Source organism: Protopterus annectens, chromosome 4.part0 (assembly GCF_019279795.1).
Source record: "Protopterus annectens isolate FY-2018-M chromosome 4.part0, PAN1.0, whole genome shotgun sequence".
Lineage (NCBI taxonomy): Eukaryota > Metazoa > Chordata > Ceratodontiformes > Protopteridae > Protopterus > Protopterus annectens.
In genome coordinates, this window is record NC_056733.1 from 1103689756 (window position 1) to 1103711443 (window position 21688).

General features: G+C 43.4%; 1 protein-coding gene across 1 annotated transcript in view; it reads right to left on the minus strand.

The window, feature by feature from the left end:
- Positions 1-21688, minus strand: part of DIAPH1 (diaphanous related formin 1) — a 2838381-nt gene that overhangs the window by 2141955 nt on the left and 674738 nt on the right. The window contains exon 7 of the mRNA XM_044069079.1: positions 901-1040. Within this exon, the coding sequence (XP_043925014.1) occupies positions 901-1040 (140 nt within the window). The remainder of the gene's footprint in view (positions 1-900; positions 1041-21688) is intronic.

The following is a 21688-nucleotide window of genomic DNA, read 5'->3' on the forward strand; positions in this document are numbered from 1 at the left end:
AGGCAGAAACATCTCCAGCATTCCCACTGCAATGTCCGCTCACTATATAGCAAGAAGTGGACTCACCTGATGAAAAATTCACTTTTGACACAAAAACAGAAAGTGCATATTGGGAGCTGGAGAGGCCGCTGCCATAGTCGGCACCACCATATTTACAGTGTAATAAAAGTGCAGTAAAGGACGAAGGAAAAAAACTTCAACAGGGGTGTAACCAGGACTTACCTGCAATCAAATGCATCTGATGCAAAAGGCATGAAATGAAATCTGAGGCACAAAAAGAGGAGAAGAGCACTGAGGAAAAAGGGAGGAGCCTAAGCTGTGTGGAAGAGCACTGTTTGCTGCATTAGTGTCTGGCAGCTTTTAGTCCCATCTGTGATGTGGGCAGACTGGATAATGCAAGATTCCTGGCACCCTTGTGAAAACTTATGTAAACAAATGCAGAGCCTACAGACTTTGTACAGAAAGTACAACAGCAGGGAAACAAACTAGGGAGCCAAGTGCTGTGAAGCTTCAATGCTAACCATTACACTGCTGTGCCATTCCTTTAAAAATACTACAACTAAAATTACATCTGAAGTAGTCAAATATAATCCTGCTCATTTCTCAATGAAATATTTAGGGTCACTGTGCATATGTACTACATCACAATGTAAATTTATCTGTGTCTCAATGAATCTTTCTGTAGCACTGCACCAATGAAAAGATACAACATGCACTTTGTGCCCAGTGAAATATACTAGGACACAGAATATACACTGTCATGTTAAATGAAAACACTGGGTTGAAGGAGATAAACAGAATAGGTTCAATAAGAAATACAAGTCTATATTACACATCCCTACAAATTCTCCCTCAAGAAATTTACAACACATGCAAAAATCAATTAGGAAAACATCTCACATTGGCTCATCACTTGGGAAGATGCAGAGAGCAGACAGCAACTTCACGGCATCAGTCATCATACTCTGAAATTTTGGATCAAGAGCCCTGGCCAGTAGAAGAATCCCATCCTCAGTTTTTAGCATTGTTTTAATCCCAAACTAAAAGAAAGAAAAATAAAGTTATGGGCTTAATGACAGCTCTACAGCTTAATTTTATGAAAATCATATTATTAGGAAATGCTACACATGGACTATGAAGAAATTCATAATCATTCCTGTAAAAAATAAACGAATGAATGAATAAATAAACGTGATGGTATGTTAGGTATCATCACTCCCAATGTTTCAGACAAGCAACACCTGAAAACGTCAAGGTTGTAATTTTGATAAAGGTCCATCATGCCACATTAAAATGAATGGGTCTTCTTTCAGAAACCATGTTACTATCACTTACAATTCAGTTAATAATTAATCATGCATAAATTTCATGCATACATTTGTAAATGTTTCAAAGTACCATCACTCTTTATTACTAAGTATTATCAGAAGAAAGTAAACAGCAATGGCAGTCATTAAACAGCACATGTACAAATCACTGCAGAGAGTTGAAAAATACATGAAGGGTAAAAAAGAAGCGCCTCTCCATAAAAATAAATAAATAGGTAAAGGAAAATGAACATCAACTGAAAATTCTAACTTACAAGGGAACACAAGAGATGACACTGATCAACTTTTACAAGTTTGTAAGTTACCACATCCCCTTTCAAGTACAAAAGGTTAAAGCAAAATGCAAACACTGTTCAGCCTGTGGTCTCAGGTTTGATTCATTTGACCTCCACCTGCGTACCAGGCAGCTCGAGTGCTTCCAGATCACCCTTGTAAAAAGGCATTTGTGTCTAGCAGGCTAACTTGATTACATTTAATAAAAAAAAATTCTATAAAAGAAGACACAGAATAATGCAATCTTAGAAAAGGAATACAAATAAGCAAAGGTTCCTGTCTACAGTTGCCCAAAAGAAGAAAGTGAAAGCATGTTCTCAATTGGCTGGGAAAACACAGGCTGCTCTGCCTCCACAAGAAGTACAGAGGTGGTGGTACCATAACAAATAGCTCTGTAGGAGACAAAGGAGAGATCCACTATAGCTACTTGAAACTAAACAGGTCGAAAATATGCTTGGCTACAACTCCAAGGAAATAGACAATTTATTTATTTGGCATTTGTTGACCGGGATTAGTCCGACTGAGCCGAAGCCCTTTTTCAGCAGAGGCCCGGGGAGAAAAGCTCTACAGTTAGACAAAGCACTTTGAACAAAACTCAGAGTACAACTATAAAAAATGAAATTAACATAATAAGAGCACATGATTAACAAACTCAGTGAGTAAATACATTCTAACATCAATGTCCTGCAAAGACAATTCAGACAGCAAGTACCAAGGTTACATCAAGTCATGCAGCACAGTTAACTACATACTTTTAGAATAATAAGCTAGACATTAGATGGGACTAAGACTATGTACAACTTATGAATAGCGTTAGAGGGGAGAAAGTGAGATAGGTGAGAGGAAGGTGGATAGTAAGGGGAGGTCAATCATGGAGGATAGTTACAGTGACAGATCCATGTAATGTTTAGACAGTTTTTAGTAGCAGTGTTAAAATTAGGTGGGTGATTGATAAGTCTGATATCCAAAAAAAAGTTTATTCCAAGACTGAGCTGGGGAGTAGCTATAAAGGTTTTGTCCTACTCTGGTTTTAGGCTTGCAGATTTGAAGAAGATTTTGTTCAGCGCTTTGAAGGGACCTAGGTGGGGAGTAGAGTGAGACAACTGAGTAGATGTTTGGAGAGGAGGAGGAGGATAGATGCATAATAGAAAGTAGCATTTGAAGCTGGGAGAGAAGCAAATGGTAGGGAAATTCAAGCCAGTTTAATCTTTTAAGAGCAAGACAGTGGTGCGAGTGGTAGGAATAATCAGCAGCAAATCTAGCAACTTTATTGTAAGTGGATTCTAGTTTTGTTAAGAGAGTAATTTGAAGGTTAGCGAGGATTTGTGAACCATATAATAGGCTGGGGAGAAGGTAGGCATGGGATAGGGAGATTATGGCTTTATTGGACATCAATTTTTTGTTCCTGTAAAGGAGACCAGCTTTTTGGTGTTTTTTTTTAATGTTGTTGAGAACGTGCAGATCAAATTTGAGATGGTCATCAATGATGACCCCTAGTAATTTAGTGTGCAATTCCAGGGTGATAGGAGTGTCTGAGGGATGATATTGTGAAGGAAGCTTTAAGGTGGTTCATAGTTTTGGGAATGAAAAGCAGGAGTTTATTCTTTTTTGGATTTAGAATTAGTTGGTGCTTGATGAGCCAGTTTTCAATGGATAAGAAGGATTTATGTGTCTTAGTATTTAAGTCAGAGAGAGAATACGCTATGGTGATAACAGTGGAGTCATCAGCGTATTACATGAGTGATGACCGAGGACAGGATGTGGACAACTGATTGGTAAAGATATTAAACAGCAATAGGCCAAGGATTGATCCTTGCAGTACACCCATCTTTACAGGAAGAGCAGGAGATATTGCAGATAGCCACCTAACCAAATGAAATTGGTCAATGAGGTAACTAGCAAACCAGGAGATAATGGATAGGTTTAGTTCTGAGAATTTTGTTCAGGAGGAGGGGGTGGGAGCCAGTGTCAAATGTCTTAGAGAGATCCAGAAATAGGCATGAGAAGTTTGTGTTGGTCTCTAGCTACAGATACAGTGTTTACAAAAGAAATGAGGGCAGTGGAGGTACTATGTTTAGGAAGAAAGCCATGTTGTGTGGGGGTGAGTAGGTTCTCTTGTAAGAGGAAGTGAAAGATTTGTTTGTATATACATTTCTCTAGTATTTTAAAAAGGGGGGGTCTAATTGCAACAGGCCTGAAGTTAACAAGTTCTGAGGAGTTACCTCCCTTGTGGATGGGTAAGGTGTAGCATTTTTTTCCAGATTGTGGGTACTTTAGATTCAATAACTAACCGGTTGATAAGTATGGAGATGGGAAGGGCAAGAGAGTTAGCAGTTTTCTGGAGAAAGAGTGGGGGTAGATTATCTATGGAGGGGGAGCAAGATTTATGCTTTAGAAGCAAAGATTTAATGTAGTTGGTAGATGCAGTTTTCAAGGAAAAGGTCTGAGGGGAGTAGGAGGGAGACAGAGATTCAGTGGGGCTGTTAGCATTTGGGTTGGAGTTGGCTAGGAGTATTAATTTACTGATAGTGTCAATGAAATAAGAATTAAAGTTAGAAGCAGTTTCAAGGGGTGTGCTATTGGGGCATGGCTGAGGGGAAGAGGGGTTACCAGGATGCAGAACTTGGTTGATGGAATGCCAGAATTTCTTTGGGTTAGTTAAGTGTGCAGTTGCGGATGGGGTTCATAGGTTCATAGGTTAGTACTAGGCTAACTGCCCTTGTGAGTCATTGTAAGCCTAGCCAATTATCCCTTGTGAGACTCAAACCCTGCACCTTGTGTTTGTAAGGCAAACACCTTAACCATTAGGCCACCCTCTTGTCACTATGGATGGATTTCTTAGTTAGGTTGTGGAGTTCTTTACAGTGCTGGAGGTAGAAGGGGAGTTTGATTTTAGACCAGATGTTTCCAAGCCTTGTCTCTTTTTTGCAATAAGGAGTGAGTAGTGAGTGTTAGCCAAGGGGATATGATATATTTGACTTTAACAGTACACAAGGGGGCAAAGGAGTTGAGTATGTTAAGCAAGATGGAATTGAATTTTAGTACACCATCATCTAGGTCTGAAAGATGGATGTTAAACTTATCAGAGTCAAAACTGGACAGTATGCGACAAATTATGAACTTATATGTTCTGCTGTAATAAGTCTCTAAATTTACAAAGTTAAATCTGTAACAGTTTTAAACAAATGAAACACAAGCATAGCATAAGGAAGGTAACCCCCCCATGCCCACATCCACTTTACTATTATCATTCTGCGGTTGCTGCACCTCAGAGAAAGACAGACCAGATAAAATAAGGTAAAACTGACTTGCTCACTTGGACAATCAGAGGTGCACCAGAATATGAAAACACATTGCTCACTTATGCAGCAAGCAAAAGAAATAAGAAAACAGCCTCAAGCAATGCAACTTGTGCAAAAGTAAGATAAATTAGTGTAGAGTTGAGCAACTGACCCTCAAAACAAGACATACTGCAAAAAAAGGTGATGGCTTGCACTGGCAACTGGTACTAAGTTCAAAAGTAGCTACACTGCCAACATCTCTGCTGGGATCATCTGAAGATTGCAAAATCTCCCTGAATATACAGAGCTCTTTTTTGATGAAAAAAGGACTGCAGCTTGAAATGAAGAAACTGGCTGCACAACTGAGACCTTCTGTAGCAGTAAAAATAAAGGTTGATGCCTCCACCATCACAAAGATGGCACATCTGTATATCAATACTGACATGCTCAGACATGGAGGCATTATCCAAGAGCAAGGTGATGTCAGCTTTTGCTATGTCCAACAAAAGGTTCTTTAGTCTTGCATTTACAGACCTTTCTATGGGATGATGCGACCAGTCATAAATCTGTCACATAAGATTGTGTTTTTGAAAATTGTTTTTTTATCCACACTTAAAATAAACTTTAGTGTTGCAAGCAGGTACCTCTGTACCTGACCTACCGTTGTTGAGACAATCTCAGTCAGCAGACCATGATTTCAAAATAAAGAGTGCACAGCAATACTACTACAAGGAGAACAAAGGGCTACAAGGCAAGAGCTTATGCAGGAGCATTCCCCCAAATTCTGATACGGAACTGGGCTAGAGTCCAGCTGTAAACTTTTGAAGGGGCAAACCTTGGACTACATGTTCATAGTGCACCATCCTACTCTGTCACAGCAGATATTATCATTCCTATGTTGAAGTAAAGTCTGACAGGACCATGAACTCTCTTGCTAGTCACTCTTCAACATAAATTAAGGTAATGCATCAGCCAAGTCAGAATTACTTATCCAAAAATACAGTCAATTGCTTATGTGACAGAGGAGGAAAAATAAGGCAATATTGGGAGATTTCTGGTAGAGATAGGTTACTGGCAAGGGGAGTAGGATTATGCTACTTATATTCCAACTTAAACTCTTACTATGGAGCTTAAGCAAATCTTGGAAGAAATAAGCTTTCAGCACAGATGTACAGATAAGGACTAGAACCTGACTTGTAATTGTGAATATGTATCAGAGAGACCTAGAAGAGAAAATATAACAGAACAGGTTGATTTCTGCAGTAGTATACAATAATATGTGGCATGGAAGACTTGACTTCAGTAAAAGGAACTCTGATATAATTTACATATCCCCCAAGATACAACTGAGACAGACTAAAGAAGAATTACATTTCAATGGACTATATGTATTTCACTGAAAGATCGGACACCCATACAATAGCTATATCAGATCAAGCACTACCAAAAACTAATAATGCTGAAGAGTAATGAAGAAAAAAATCGAGATACTGCCACTTTCCTGCCTACTTTTTAAAAAGAGATGAACTATGAATTTAAGGACTGTCTAGTGGATATGATTCAAAGATTATTAGGGAAAGCTGAAACTACTTCAGAATGACAGCTACGGAGCTGCATAAAAAGAAAATGGGAGTTTAAAAGCATGGTAAAATAAGACAGACCAAGATGGAGGGAAAAGTAATACTGATTATTTAAAGGGACTGACAACAAAAGTATTGCAGAAGGGGATTCTCAGTACAAGAGGATCAAGTGCAGAGTACTAAATGGGCAAATAAGCACTGGGACATTGTGTACATTTAGAAAGGCTGCTATTACACAACAACTTTTTTATAACAATTTTACATTGCAAAACCTTTTATCACAACTTAGGCAACAGAAAATGGGAAGAGTTGTAGCCAAACTTAGAAAGCTTATATAATAGCTAAGTGATAAAATAAAGACATTGATGTAAAGTCAATCAACAGGAAAGTCTTCAGAATCAGACAGTATTTGCGTGGAAATTCTGAAGTTAAAAAGTGACAAAAGATACAGAAGAGTTTGTTAAACATCATCTTAAAAAATCAGGTGTGTCAACATCTTGGAAGAAAACTGTGGCATCTCCAGCTTTGTACAGACCCACTACAATTATAAACCATGATTACAAAGTGTTTATGTCTGTACTAGCCAAGACAAAGGCCACAATGTTTACAAAATCGGTAGATATGGATCAATATTGTTTTGCAGACGGTAGCTGTTTTATGGAGGGAAGGCAAACATTTGACGACATTAACAGAACAAAGGAAAGTGGAATGCAAGAAGAAACTGCTAAAGTTAATGAATCTTTATGCAGAGAAAGCATTTGATAGTCACCAGAGATTTTGTGAGTAGGGCAATGGCAGAGTCAATAATCCTTGACAGAATAATAGTGTTAATAAAGAGGATACAAGAAAGGTTGGAGACCAGAATTAATGTCAAAGGGCACTTCTCTGACCAGCCGTGACTAAAGAGAGGCCACAGACAAGGATGATGTCCTCCTCCTCCTTTATTTGGTTTACATTTAGAGACCTCAGTCAAGAAAATTAGGGATTCACAAATGATAGAATAAGTGGAACAGTAATTAAGAAACAGCTACACTTACAGATGATGATCTTTTGTACTTGATGTGATGATGTGAGGTATTGCCAGCTATGCCAAAAGTACAGCAGTGGATGTTTAACATACGCCAGCATAGTTAATTGGAGTTTTGCAAAGAATTACATGTTATTTGTATATCAAACTATTTTGTACTGGTGCCTGTGTTGAAAATGTATTTGAAAAGCTGCTTGTGTTAAACATGTACCAACAGTGGGTCCTGCTGGACAGAAAAGAAATACACCTGCACGTCAGAATGTATTGTAACTGTTGAAATTAATATACTGTAACAGAGAATAACGGAAGAGAACAGAACAATCTCAGCCCAGCTAACTTTGAAAAAATAGTCTGGAATTAAATTACCTGGTTTAGGCCATAAAAATTGTATCTTACAGTTCTGATTCCAGCCAGAGACAAAATGCCTGTGAAAATTACGACTAGGAATCCTACTCCATTGTCCTAAGGGGTGAACCAATTGCTACCTTGGAAGGGTGAACATTTTTAAAATGGTTTTATAGCTTCCAGATGCTACAATGCAACTTAGCAAAGCTCTAGGTGTGTGTATTATGGCACATATGTGCTACATTCTGGCTCAATTTCTAGTAAAGGGGGTAGTGGTAGTGTGGGAACCACAGTCAGAAGTCCAGGTATATGTGATGTCATTCTGCAATCCAGCACTGAAATGTTTTAATACTAGATGAGACAGACGTCTCAAGGCATTCTGTTTGTGAAACCTGACAAAGAAGGACCACTCACCCACTTCATCTTGCCTTGCTCTAGTAAGTGAACAAGGGAACAGTAATTCTTTGGTCAGTCAGAAAAATATAATGAGATTAGTTACGTATTGTTTTTCTGTATTTGTGTGAACATTTCCATCTGTGTTATTTTTAATATTTCCTGTGATTGAAACTCTGGTGTTTATTGTAAATGAGAAGTTATGTACCTACCATAACATTCCATGTTAGTTGTCTTCTCTCGCCTTCTTTCTTGCTTGATGGGTTCGGAGCCGATCCTCGGCTCCGACTGCACTGCTAAGCTCGAGAGTCACTTTTACCAGCTCGAGGCAGCCCCATATCCCATGATGCAAGGCGGTAAGTACCCAGATCTCGTTTGTTTCTATAGGCAATAACACCTAGCATAAAAAAACTTCCCAAAGGAAGAAAGAAGGCAGAGAAAAACCTGAAGGATGGGTTAGGAAGACCAGAACTGTATGGTCTTAAAAAGCACTCTTCCATGTAGGGAGAAAAGGTCTGTCCAGGCCAGGGGGAAGGAGGGAGGGTCGCAAGAAAGAAGGCGAGAGAAGACAACTAACATGGAACGTTATGGTAGGTACATAACTTCTCAATGTTAAGTTGTCAATCTCGCCTTCATTCTTGCTTGATGGAACTGCGTCCCTAGCACCTCTATCCTGGGTGGCTCAATGGAACAGACTCTTGAGAACTGTAGAGCCAAAACTGGCTCTGTCCCTGGAGGCCAAATCCAATTTGTAATGAGAAACAAAGGTATGAGGAGTGGCCCAAGTGGCTGCTGCACAAATAGTGTCTAATGGAAGTCTAGCCTGAAAGGCTGCGGAAGTGGCTAAGCTTCTGGTTGAATGCGCTTTAGGTTTCGAGCACAGCTGTTTTCCCCTGAGCTGACAGATTTCAGAGATGACAGAAGAAAGCCATCTAGATAAGGTCACTTTAGAGACGGGAAGGCCTTTTTTGTTATCAGCATAAGAAATAAAGAGCTGATCGGATTTCCTGAACTGTTTTGTTCTGTCCAAATAATATCTGAGTTGGCGGTGAACATCAAGATAATGTAATTTTGTTCGATCTGTTTGAGTAGTTTGGGAAAAATACAGGAAGGTCAATAGACTGATTCAAATTACTCTTTGAGGCGACCTTAGGCAGAAAGGTCGGATTAGTTCTCAAGGATACTCTGTCTTTGTGGAAGACCAAATAAGGGGGACGAACAGAGACAGCATGAAGTTCAGACACTCTCCTAGCCGAGGTAATAGCAACCAGGAAGAGTGTTTTCCATGAAAGAAATTTCAGGGAACATGAAACAGCTGGCTCGAAGGGAGGAAGAATCAAGGATGTCAGCACTAAATTTAGGTCCCATTGAGGAGGAGGACTCCTGACTGGAGGTTTCAGGAGAAAGATTCCTTTTAAGAAGGCTCTACAAAGCCTGTGGGACATGATGTTGCGATCTGCGAACCCAACATGAAAGTTCGAGATAGCAGCTAACTGAACTTTGACCGTGGAAGAAGAAGAGCCCGCGTGAAAGATTTCCGCTAAGAAATCCAAAACTGCTTGAACTGGAGCAGTAAAGGGATCAATATTCTTAGCTTTTGCCCAACAAGAAAAGCGTTTCCATTTGCTGGCATAAATCCTTCTAGTAGAGGATTTTAGTGAAGCCACTATGATATCCCTAACAGGATTAGAGATCATAGGAAGCCTGGCTAAGGAAGGAAGTGGAGCAACCATGCTGTGAGGTTGAGAGAAGGGATAAACCGGTGCAGCTGACCCGATTGGTGAATCAGAAGGTCTGGTACTGGGTCCAGATGCCACGGCTGCACCAAAAGGTGACGATGGAGGAATGGGAACCAAATTTGTCGAGGCCAATAGGGAGCAATGAGAATCATTTTGGCTCTCAAAACGGTGGCTTTCTGGAGTACTTGTGGAATCAGTGGAAAAGGAGGAAAAGCATAAAGAAGTCCCTGGGGCCAATCCTGGGTTAGAGCGTCTCTGGGGGGATGGCCTGGCAGTGGGAAGAGAGAAAAGAAGTCTGAGCATTTGCTGTTTTGGGGAGTAGCAAAAAGATCGCAACATGGGCGGCCCCATTCTAGAAAAATCTCCTCCACTATAGATTGTTTGAGAGACCACTCGTGAGGCATGAGAATAGCTCTGCTCAATCTGTCCGCTAAAATGTTGGTTTTCCCAGGGATATGCGTTGCTACCAGAAACCGATGAGAGGAGATCGCCCATTGCCAAAGTCTGAGAGCTTCTCGACACAAGGGGTAGGATTTGGTTCCGCCCTGTTTGTTGATATACCATACTACAGACATGTTCTCTGTGTGAACTGCAATTGTTCCCAAGGGAAGAAAGTCGTTGAGGGCTTGCAACGTTAAAAGCACTGCTCTCATCTCTAGGACATTGATGTGCAGGTGGTATTCGAACGGTTGCCACGTCCCATGAACCATCCTGCCCTGATAATGACCCCCCCCACCCGATCAGGGAGGCGTCCGTAGTGACAGTGGCTACCGGGGACGGGGATACAAAGGGTCTGCCTTGGTGAATCTGGGGAGAAGTAATCCACCATGAAAGATGATTCCTGCAAATCTGTGTCACCGGTATTTGGTGACGCATTGGAAGTTGTTGGTAAGACCACTGAGTGAACAACATCCACTGAAGCAGGCGCATGTAGAAGCGGGCCAGGGGAAGAAGGGTAATGGCCGCAGCCATGAGGCCCAACACCTTTAGAACCATTCTGGCTTGTACTTTTTTGCTGGCTAGGATGATCCTCATGTGACTTTGTATATCTGAGGTTCTTTGGTCTGTGAGGGTTGCTGACGTCCGAACAGTGTCTAAGTTTGCACCTATGAAAGTAATAGACTGGCAGGGCAATAAGGAGGATTTTTCGTAGTTTATCGAAATTCCCAATTGAGTGCAAATATTTATTGTGTAATCCCTGGCTTGAAGAAGTTGATGCCTGGTGGTGGCTGAAAGGAGCCAGTCGTCGAGATACGGAAACACCTGGAATCCTTGACGTCTCAGGTGAGCCGTGACCACTGCCATACATTTGGTGAACACTCTGGGGGCTGTAGTGAGACCAAAGGGCAGGGCTCTGAATTGGAAATGACTGAACCCCAGCCGAAAGCGGAGAAATCTTCTGGAGCGTCTGTGAATTTTTATGTGATAGTACGCGTCCTGAAGATCTACTGAGCACATCCAGTTGTCCTTCTCTAGGAAGGGCAGAATTGACTGAAGTGTGACCATTCGGAATCTTGTCTTTCTCACAGACTTGTTGAGTCTGCTGAGATCCAATATTGGTCTCCAGTCTCCCGTCTTTTTGGGGACCAAAAGAATCTTGAGTAGATTCCGGGCTCTGAATGGTCTGCTGTAACTGGCTGAATGGCTCTTTTTTGTAGAAGTTTTAATACTTCTAACTCTGCAACTTCCCTTAGACCAGGTGGTACATCTGGAAGGGAATTTGAGTGAGCGAAGGAACTTTCCTCGAAAGGAATTTTGTAACCCTCGGATATGATCGACTGTACCCATCTGTCTTGAGTGAGGGAACGCCAGGCTTCTGGGTACAGCGATAGTCTTCCCCCGACTGCCTCCAAGGATGGACAGTCGGGCAACATCTCAGGGATGCTGAAAGGGCTTGTCAGAGAGAGGCTCTCTGCTTCCCTGGTTCTGTGGACCCCCTCTGCCTCTAGAGCGTCTGTTATTATTACCCCTCTGCCTCTGGGGTAAACTGACCACGTGTATCCGGCGTGACTCCTTGGGATTTATGGAACCACATCTTTCCACCTTTCTGTCCTTTAGGGTAAGGTCTAGAGGGGTGGAAAACGGACCCCTACGGCAGAAAGAGTCTTGCCGTCCTGTTCACACCTGGTCAATGTATCCTTCACTTGAGGGCCAAACAAAGCTGACCCATCAAAGGGAGAATTTGTGAAGGACGCCTTAAAGGGATCTGCGAAATTACAGAGCCGCATCCAGGCTTGGCGTCTAAGAGCCACACCTGTACCTGCGGCTCTACTCGTTCCATCTGCTGCATATGATATCAGTCGCATGGAGGAGTTAGCAATAGAATTAAGGATTCCTAGCTGCGAAGCAATTTTTTCTTGAGCCCCTGCAGCTGTGGGATCCTGTACTACCTCACCTAGTTCCTTAAGGATGTCCCTTTGGAGTCTGGTGAAGTGACATAAGTAGTTCAGCGAGCGCATAGCAAAGGTCGCTGAAGAGAACATCCGCTTACCAAACCTATCCATGGTCCTAGAATCCTTATTAGGAGGATGGACAGGTACGGAAGGATCTGCAAGTTCCTTCTTAGTGGCAGCCGCCACCACCATGGCATCAGCAGGGACACCTTCGTAAGGAATTGCTTTTCGAAGGGGCAGTAATAAATTTAGACGGCCTCCTAGGAACTGGCTCTACAGAGTCAGGAGCAGCCCAAGCCTTCGAGCAATAACCTCCATAAGGGGTCGAAAGGCGGAGATACCCAGGAGGTGGAGGGCCGAGATCCAAACGCCTCTAGGTATACCGACTCATCCTCAGAGGGATTTGTGGAGGGCCAGTTTCCCATCTGTTTTAGGAGTTCTAGGATGTCTGAAAAGGAGACATCCTCAGAGGGGGATCTTGGGGATCCCTCCGACTCATCTAAGTCGGTATCTGAAGTGATAGACTCAAGGGAGTCTAGGTGTTTCCTCTTACAAGTCCTCTTGCGCGGAGGATCTCCTGACTGATCAGGAGAATCCTCGGAAGAGGGGGTTATTCCCAGTGGGGAAACCTGAGGCGGAGGATCTCTGGGTCCGGGAGCAAGACAGATGGCAGAGATATTGACAGGCACTGTAGAGGGAGGAGCTAAGGGAATAGACTGCTGGCTGAGCCCAGTGGCCAGCACACTCTTCATCACCTCGAAGGCCCCCCTCCCAGGGAGGTCCGAGAGAACCCGTTCCGAAGAAACTGGAACTCCAGGGCCCACCGAAAGGGAAGGCTCCGAGGCAGATGTCGGAGCAGAGCTCACCAAGGCCGAGGCTCCAAGGGGAAGAGTGGGGTCGGACAAGGGTCCGATGCCACTCACCCCCTCGGAGGAGACCAGGGAAGCCCGACCACCGAATCCCTCTAAGGAAGGTCTCGAAGAGGAGATAAGAGTAGATGCCGAGGGTGCAGAAGGGGGGGTATCCGCCCCTCAGCCATAGCAGAAACTATCCCGAAGACTCCAGCTCCAAACTCTGAGGTAGAGTCGAAGGAGGAACTACAAGAGGGTGTGGACTAATAGTCGTCTGTTGAGACGGACTATGTAGCATCTGGGCCAGTGCCTGTGATTTCAATAATCTACTGACCACCCTCTCTAAATCATGGTCTGAAAGCCTGGATGACCTAGATGATCGGCTCCAATGGCTCCGTTCCGAGAGGAGAGGTGAGGCCGGAGCCGAGAGTATCGGTTCCAAGGAAGGGGACCTGGACCTCTTCCTCGAAGGAACCATCGGAGCAGACAAAAAGTACAGTTTTGTACCTACCATAAATGTAGATGTTCGAAGATCCACATTGCTGCAGTCCTAACACTTGGGTAGTCCGCTGTCCCAGTCGGCCCGAATACCAAAGTATAAGGCTGACGCCGGTCAAGGCGCATTAGTCTGACGTCAGGGTACAAATGCGCATGACCGACGTCATATCCTCAGTCTTTTCTTGCCCCAGATGTCAGAAGACCCTAAAAAGATAAGGCCAAACCAAAAAACAACAACAACACACCAAACACCCCTGTACCAAATATATGTACAATGTATATACAAAGTTAGAATGGTACAATCCCACTAACACAACCACCCCTAAACACAGAGGGGAAGGAGGGAGGGTAAATTGGACTGCAGCAATGTGGATCTTTGAACATCTACATTTATGGTAGGTACAAAACTGTACTATGTTCTTCATCTCACATTGCTGCAGTCCTAACACTTGGGTAGAATCCCAAAGCAGAGGTAAGGGAGGATGGCAAATCACAAAGAAACAGGAGCTGCCAACATGCCCTGTAAAATAGCAGTGGCAAAACCAGCCCTAGATTTAGAGTAGAGAGGAAGGTGGTAATGCTTAGAGAAAGTATGCACTGAGCTCCAAGTAGCTGCCTCCAAAATATCCTTAGTTGCCACCCCCCTTAGAAATGCTGTGGAAGTGGCAGTAGCCCTAGTGGAATGAGGCCTAATCCCAGATGGAACCTCCTTGCCATGATGGGAGTAACAGAAAGTAATGCAAAACCCAATCCACTTAGAAATAGTTTGTTTTGACACAGGCTTGCCCTGAGAACCTAAAGCAAAAGAAACAAACAACTGCTGAGACTGCCTAAAATCCTTAGTCCTGCTTAAATAATAACGCAACTGCCTGTGTACATCTAAAGTGTGCAAAATCTTTTCCCCCTTATTCTGGGGATTTGCATAAAAAGTAGACAAATGAATAGTTTGGTTTAAAGCCACACTAGAAACCACTTTAGGCATAAAGGAAGGATTAGTACGTAAAGATACCCTATCCTTATGAAAAATCAAGAAAGGCTCCACCGCCATAAGGGCCTGCAATTCAGACACCCTTCTTGCAGAGGTAATGGCTAACAAAAAAGCAGTCTTCCATGACAAATATTTCAATTCAGCCGTATCTGCAGGCCCAAAAGGTTGTAGAGTGAGTTTCTCCAACACAAAATTGAGGTCCCAAGCAGGAGTAGGAGCTCATTGGGGGTCTTATATTCTTTGCCCCTCTAAGAAATTGCTTGAACAAAGGATGAGAAAACAATGGAGGGTCACAATCATAGTGAGCTGAAATTGCTGCAGCATGAATCTTAATGGAAGAGAAAGACAAACCTTTGTCCAATAACTCAGTAAGATATTGAAGAGCCACACTCAAATTAGGCTCTGAAACATCCAAATCCTTTGCTGCACTCCAAAACAAAAATCTCTTCCATTTTACACTTTCCTTGTACTAGGTCTTCTGGCTTCCATAATCACATTCAAAACTTGTTGAGGAAGCCGAGACCTGCTATGGCTCAAAACAGAATATGCCAGGCTGTTAGATGAAGAGAGTGAAGCTTGACATTGAGTAGATGACCGTCCTTCTGAGACAATAGGTGTGGAATCAAAGGTAAGGGCCATGGAGGCTTCCTTACCAGACTCCTCAGTAATGGGTACCAGTGCTGCCGAGGCCAATCTGGAGCTATTAAAATCATCCTTGGCTTGTCTTGTCTGACCTTTAAGAGTACCTTTGGGAGGAGAGGCAGAGGTGGAAAGGCATACACATGAAGATTTTTCCAACTGAAAGAAAGAGCATCCACCTTCCAAGCTGTGTAATGATACCTTTTGCAAAACTTTGGCAGCTGGTGGTTTAGGGAGAAGCGAACAGATCTATGTCTGGAGTTCCCCATGACACTGTCAATGTCTGAAATACATGAAGATCCAGTTTCCACTCGTGGGGATCCATGATTTGCCTGCTTAAGACATCTGCTAAGGAGTTCTGTGCTCGGGGGAGAAACCTTGCTTGAAGATTCAGCTGCAAGCTTAGCGCAGTCTCCCACAAAATCATTGCCTGCCTGCATAGAGGATAAGAATGTGTTCCCCCTTGTTTGTTGATGTACCACATGACAGTTGTGTTGTCTGTTAGAATCAACACCTGTCCTGGAAGAAGTAAATCCTTGAAAGCCATTAATGCAAACTGGACTGCTAACATCTCCTTCATGTTGATATGTAGATGCTGCAGTCTGGCAGGCCACTTGTCTTGTATCCACTTTCCATTCAGATGAGCTCCCCAAGCTGTGTCTGAGGCATCTGTCGTTAAAATCTGACTCGCCTCTGGCGGGTCACAGAGAGTCCCTTGTTTAGGTGACATTCCTGAGCCCACCACAAAATTCCTTTTGAATGCAAGGTATTATTTGAATGACAGTGTCCAAATCCTGGCAGTGCTGTGTCCATACATTTTGAGATACCATTGCAGCTTCCTCATATGCAGTTTGGCATTGGGAAGCACCAGAATACAAGATGCCATGAACCCTAAGGCTTGAAGGACTGTCCTTGCAGTCAGCCCGGACTGATGAGATAGTTGATGGAAGTAAAGAAAGATTCTTTTGTTTGTCCGGGGTTAAAAGGCCATCTGGGTTGCTGTATTCAGTCTCACACCCAGAAAGCACATGTCTTGAGAGGGTACTAGACTGGACTTTATTTCGTTCACAGAATACCCTAGGCATCTTAGCACTGCTATCACATATTCCAAATGCTGAAGAAGCACGTCCCTTTCTTGAGCCAGAATCAGGCAGTCGTCCAAATAAGGATAGATTTGTATTCCTTTTAGCCTGAAGAAAGCTATCACTGGAGCCAGAACTTTTGTGAATACTCTGCAGTAGATAAGCCAAAGGGCAATGCAGAGAACTGATAATGAAAATTTCCAGCAGATACTTCCTGCAAATTAGTCTGATAGGAACATGAAGGTAAGCTTCCTTGAGATCCAAAGTTACCATCCAGTGATCTTTGCCCAGCAGAGGTAAAAGCTGTTGTAACGTCAACATTTTGAACTTGGGAATGTCCAGATAAGTGTTGAGGATAGATAAATCCAGAATTGGTCTCCATGTGTTCCCCTTTTTTGGTACTAGGAACAGGCGTGAATAAAATCCTAGGCCCCTTTCTGGCAAAGGAACCGGCTGAATGGCGCCTATTTGGAGTAACAGAGAAATTTGCTTGTGAGCCTCTTTTCTTTGCTGAGGAGGAATGTCTGTCATGCCTTGGAAAGGGGGCAAGGTATGGAAATAAAACCTGTAACCGTGGTGAATGATATCCAATACCCATCTGTCTTGGGTAATTAAACTCCAGTTTTCTTTGAAAAGTGCCAACCTTCCTCCCAAAGGTGCTGCCAGACGAGAAGATTCTGGCAGCTGAAAAGGCAGGTCATTGGGTCTGTTGGACTGACCCCTGCCCTCACCAGAAGACTGAGCAGGTGAACTGCCTGTTCTAGGCCTAAAAGAACCTTGAGCTCTACCCCTACCACGTCTAGACCTACCCCTAGACTGGGAATCATAAGCAGGATATGTCCACCCCTTAGTAGGCCAATTTCTACTAAACCCGGAGGCTGAACCTGCAAAAAATCTTTAACAGTCTGCATAGACTTAGCCTTGTCTTCCATTTTCTTTAGAACTGCTTCCACAGGCGAACCAAACAACACATCAGATTGTAAAGGAGCATCTAAAATCCTTGTCTTAACATGCTCAGCTAAATTCTGATCCCTCAGCCAGGCGTGCAAGAACCGAACCAGTGGCAGCCACCCTCGAAGAGGCCTGTACAGCATCAAAACCACATTGCAAAGAATGCTTACCCACCTGCTCAGAAACATGAACTAAATCCTGCAACTCTTTACACTCAATACCTTCCGCCAAAGCATCTACCTTAGACTTCAATTGTGAAAGGAGATAATTTTGATATTTCAACATGTGAAACTGGCAATTCAAAGCCCTCATGGCTAAAGTGGAAGAAGTATACACTTTCTTTCCCCATCTATCCAAAGCCCTTGCCTCTTTATCTGGAGGAACAGGCTTTTTAACAACAGAAGCCTTAACACCTTTAGGCCCCTGAGAAACAGTTTCTGGGTCTGCCCTAGGACTCTTAAAAAGATACTTATGAGCTTCAGGCACCCTATAATATCTATCCGGTTTAACTGGAGCAGGGGGCAAAGAATCAGGGTTCAGAGAAGCCTCTGCAAAAACATCTTCCACCACATCCAGAACAGGAGGTATAGCTAAAGGCCTATGCTGGGGTAGAAACAAAAAATCCCTAAGCCTTTTCCTGGAATCAGAGAAATCCTGACCTTCCCATTTAAAATGCTCCCTCATGGAATGAAGAGTCTCTGAAAAAGAAAAATCCTCAGGAGGAGAAGCAGAAGGAGTAGAATCATCCACATCAGAATCAGAGTAAGGAGAATACTCCTGCAAGTCTTCAACAAGACACAGAAGCATCAACCCTTCTCAAAACTCCCAAGCTCAGGTTCCACCCTAGGCCTCTTATCAGGAGGCATAGAACCTCTAATCATTGTAATCAAATCTTCTGCCATCTTAAGCATATGCTTCTTAGGCACAGACCCTGAAGAACTAGGGGTAACACCTGAAACAAAACCTGGCCTGCCCTGGGAAAAGCCTTAGAAATAGAGGGAGGGCCTAACCACCTTAGGAAGGGAGGGAAGAACAGCTACCTGAGAAGCCCCTTCAGCCTGGCCTACCTCCTGAGAGGTCACATCTTGCAATAATAAAGTATCTCCCTGGGACTCCAAAGAAACTTCTGGCTGAACCTCCGGCTCCACCGAGCCCTCTAAAGAACCGGCGTCCGGACGGACAGTTCTTCCAACCTAGGCTTTGCTGCTTTGTCCTTGCGCTTTGACGAAGCGGGCGCCGGAGCATCCGGCGGCATTTTATAATTACACCGCTTCCCAAAACTAACCTGGCACAATCCAATCTCCTCTTTATAGTGCGTTTGTTAAATCTAGCACAAGCGACACCCAACAACGCCGTGCTCAGGCCCTAAACAAGGTATACACAAGGTATGATAATCCCTATGAGGTATCTGTTTCCCACAAGAAATACAGTTATTCACTTTTTCTGACATCCGGTAAAATACTGAGGCAAGAAAAACCAAAATATTCCCAACGGGTACTTAGCCTACTTTGATTCGGTCTGAAACTCCGACTTCGGAAAATCTCAGAACGCCAACCTGCACTCGCAACGCTGCTTCTGCATCGGACCATGCGGCAAAAAAGACTGAGGATATGACGTCGGTCATGCGCATTTGTACCCTGACGTCCTGACGTCAGACTAATATACTTTGGTATTCGGGCCGACTGGGACAGCGGACTACCCAAGTGTTAGGACTGCAGCAATGTGAGATGAAGAACATCCATAGATACAGTCGGGGCCGAGGACTTTTCGGCACCGACAGAAAGTCTCGAAGTATCGGCTCCGGCTGGAGCCTATACAGACATAAAAGTAACGGTGTCGGCGCCGACACCGAAGCCTGAGCCACATGGTGGTCGGAGCCAGTCGGAGCCGACACCGATGTGACTGAACCAGTATCAGCACCGATAGCCATCGGTGCCGAAGGTTTTTGTAAACCAGGATCGGCTCCAGCCGGAGCCGATCTCGACTCAGAAGGAGTCGGAACCGAGGCCGCAGGCTTGGACACAGAAGCCTGGGCCTTGGAAGACTTTGAAGTCTTGCTCGGAGCCGACTTAGCCGGAGAGCCCTCCGGTTTAAGAAGACCCCTTAAAATCAATTTATTCCTTCTCTCCTGCAGGACTCTCTGGCTAAAGGAATGACAAATCGCACAGGAGTCCGCAGGTGGAGAGGTCCCAGGCAATATAAACAAGAAGTGTGACCGTCTGTCAGAGACATCTTCTGACAGCACGAGTCACACTTCTTGAAGCCTGAGACCCTTTCTTTGGACATAGTTGTACTAAAAACACACACAACACAGTCCCAATAAGATAACAAAGTTATCTAAAAAATAGAGAAACTAACCTCTCACACACACACACACACACACACACCCTGACAGGGGGGGGGGGATGGGAGGGGAGAAGGCCTGACTAAAAAAATTAAGGAGGAAGGGTAATTTTAGTCAAAAAAGGGCTTAATATAAACTAAAAACGTTAGATATAAAGTTTAAAAGTGAAAAGGGGCTAAAGACAGTTTAATATAAAACACTTACCAGGAGCTGGTAAAAGGAGGACCTCATCAGCGAAGCGGCAAACGAGATCTGGGTACTTACCGCCTTGCATCATGGGATATGGGGCTGCCTCGTGCTGGTAAAAGTGACTCTCGAGCTTAGCAAAGTGCCGAGTCGGAGCCGAGGATCGGCTCCGAACCCATCAAGCAAGAATGAAGGCGAGATTGACAACTTAACATCAGATATTCAGTACTTCATGTTCTTATTCTTAAAAATATTTAAACTTTTCCTTGTGGCTGGTCTTTTAGACTTACGTTTATTTGGTGACACTGTGGCTGCTCCTGAAAGCCTTGCTGCATTGGTCAAACACTACTATTTGTATTAGTATTAATTTTACTCTGTATAGCTGGGTACCCTTTAAGACCCTTAGAGCAGCTGGCTTTGGAGTGTTCTGGTGGCAGGATCTACCTTATACTCTGGGCAGAGGGGGCATAGCTAGTAAAGCCGTGCCAGCCTTTCCCAGACAGGTGTGTGTGAGCTACTTGGAGCAGGGACATACAGCACTGGTTTCAGAGAGAGGGTGGTGGAGGACTTGGCTTGGAATACTCAGGCTGAGGACTCAACTCTACAACTGTGTCAATGGGGGGGTCTTATTTGGGGCCTGGAGAGAGAGAGAGGGAAACAGCCCCAGGACTAAGTGTGCTCCCTGTGCGTTCTTAAGGGAAATTGTGTGAAATGAGGCTATATCTGGAAATTCTGTGTGCATCTATCTTTGTGCCAAGTGAAGGTCCCTCACCGGTGTTAGTGGTAAGGATTGAGACTAGTTGATTACTGGCCCAAAGGAGAGGGTGTCACACTTGATAAATCCAGAAAATAACATAATGGTATTGTGGAACACTTTCAGACAGTTTCAAGCCTTCTCTGTGTACAAAATAATGAAAAATAAAACCTAAACTACGATTTGGTTCAGCAAAACCCATACTTATGGGGACATGATAGCATAAAGTATTTAGGAGCAAAGATTAAAAAGGATTCTGTTATACCAGTTAAGGATATATGGGAAGACAGTGAACATAAGATGATATAAAAACTGAAAAAAATGGACTCAATTACAGATATGGATATTAAGATGTGAGCAAACAAAAATGTTTTTAGCCCTCAGTCATATATAGGTGTGGTATATTTTTATCAACCAGATGACAAAGAGTTGAAGAAATTTATTTGGGAGGGAAGAGGGCCTTAATGAAGTAGAATAAGTTGATTCTCTCCATACAGCAAGGTGGTTTAGAGTTACCTGATCTGAAGGGGAATTTTAAAGCTACATGGTTAAGCCTAATATACAGAACACAAGCAGGAAAGTATAAATCACTGTGGGGAAAAGGATGCTGATGGAATGTGTGGGAGTTAAGAGAGAATCTAGTATTTTGGATGCAATCCCTTAGAAAGAATACAGCCACATGGAATATTAAATTCATAATGTAGCAGAAAGCATCCCAAGAACTAAGAACCAAGTTTGCACAGGAATGGAAATGGAAGATGTCAGTAACAGGGATACCTGCATCAAGGGTATAGAAAATAGACAACAGTAGGCTGGAATTTACTGCAGAAGATGAGCAAAACAACCAACGTATTGGGAGCAAACACCCTGGAAGAGAAAGGTAATTCAGTGGTTATGAGGGTAAGTACAGGACATTGGACGGTGCTATCCTAGTGCACAGCAAAGATCAGAAGGTTTGGGATTTCTGCACTGATGTAGCTGCATAGATATATACTCCAAGCAGATTTCAGGGTTTTTTTTTTTTCAGGTAATGGGC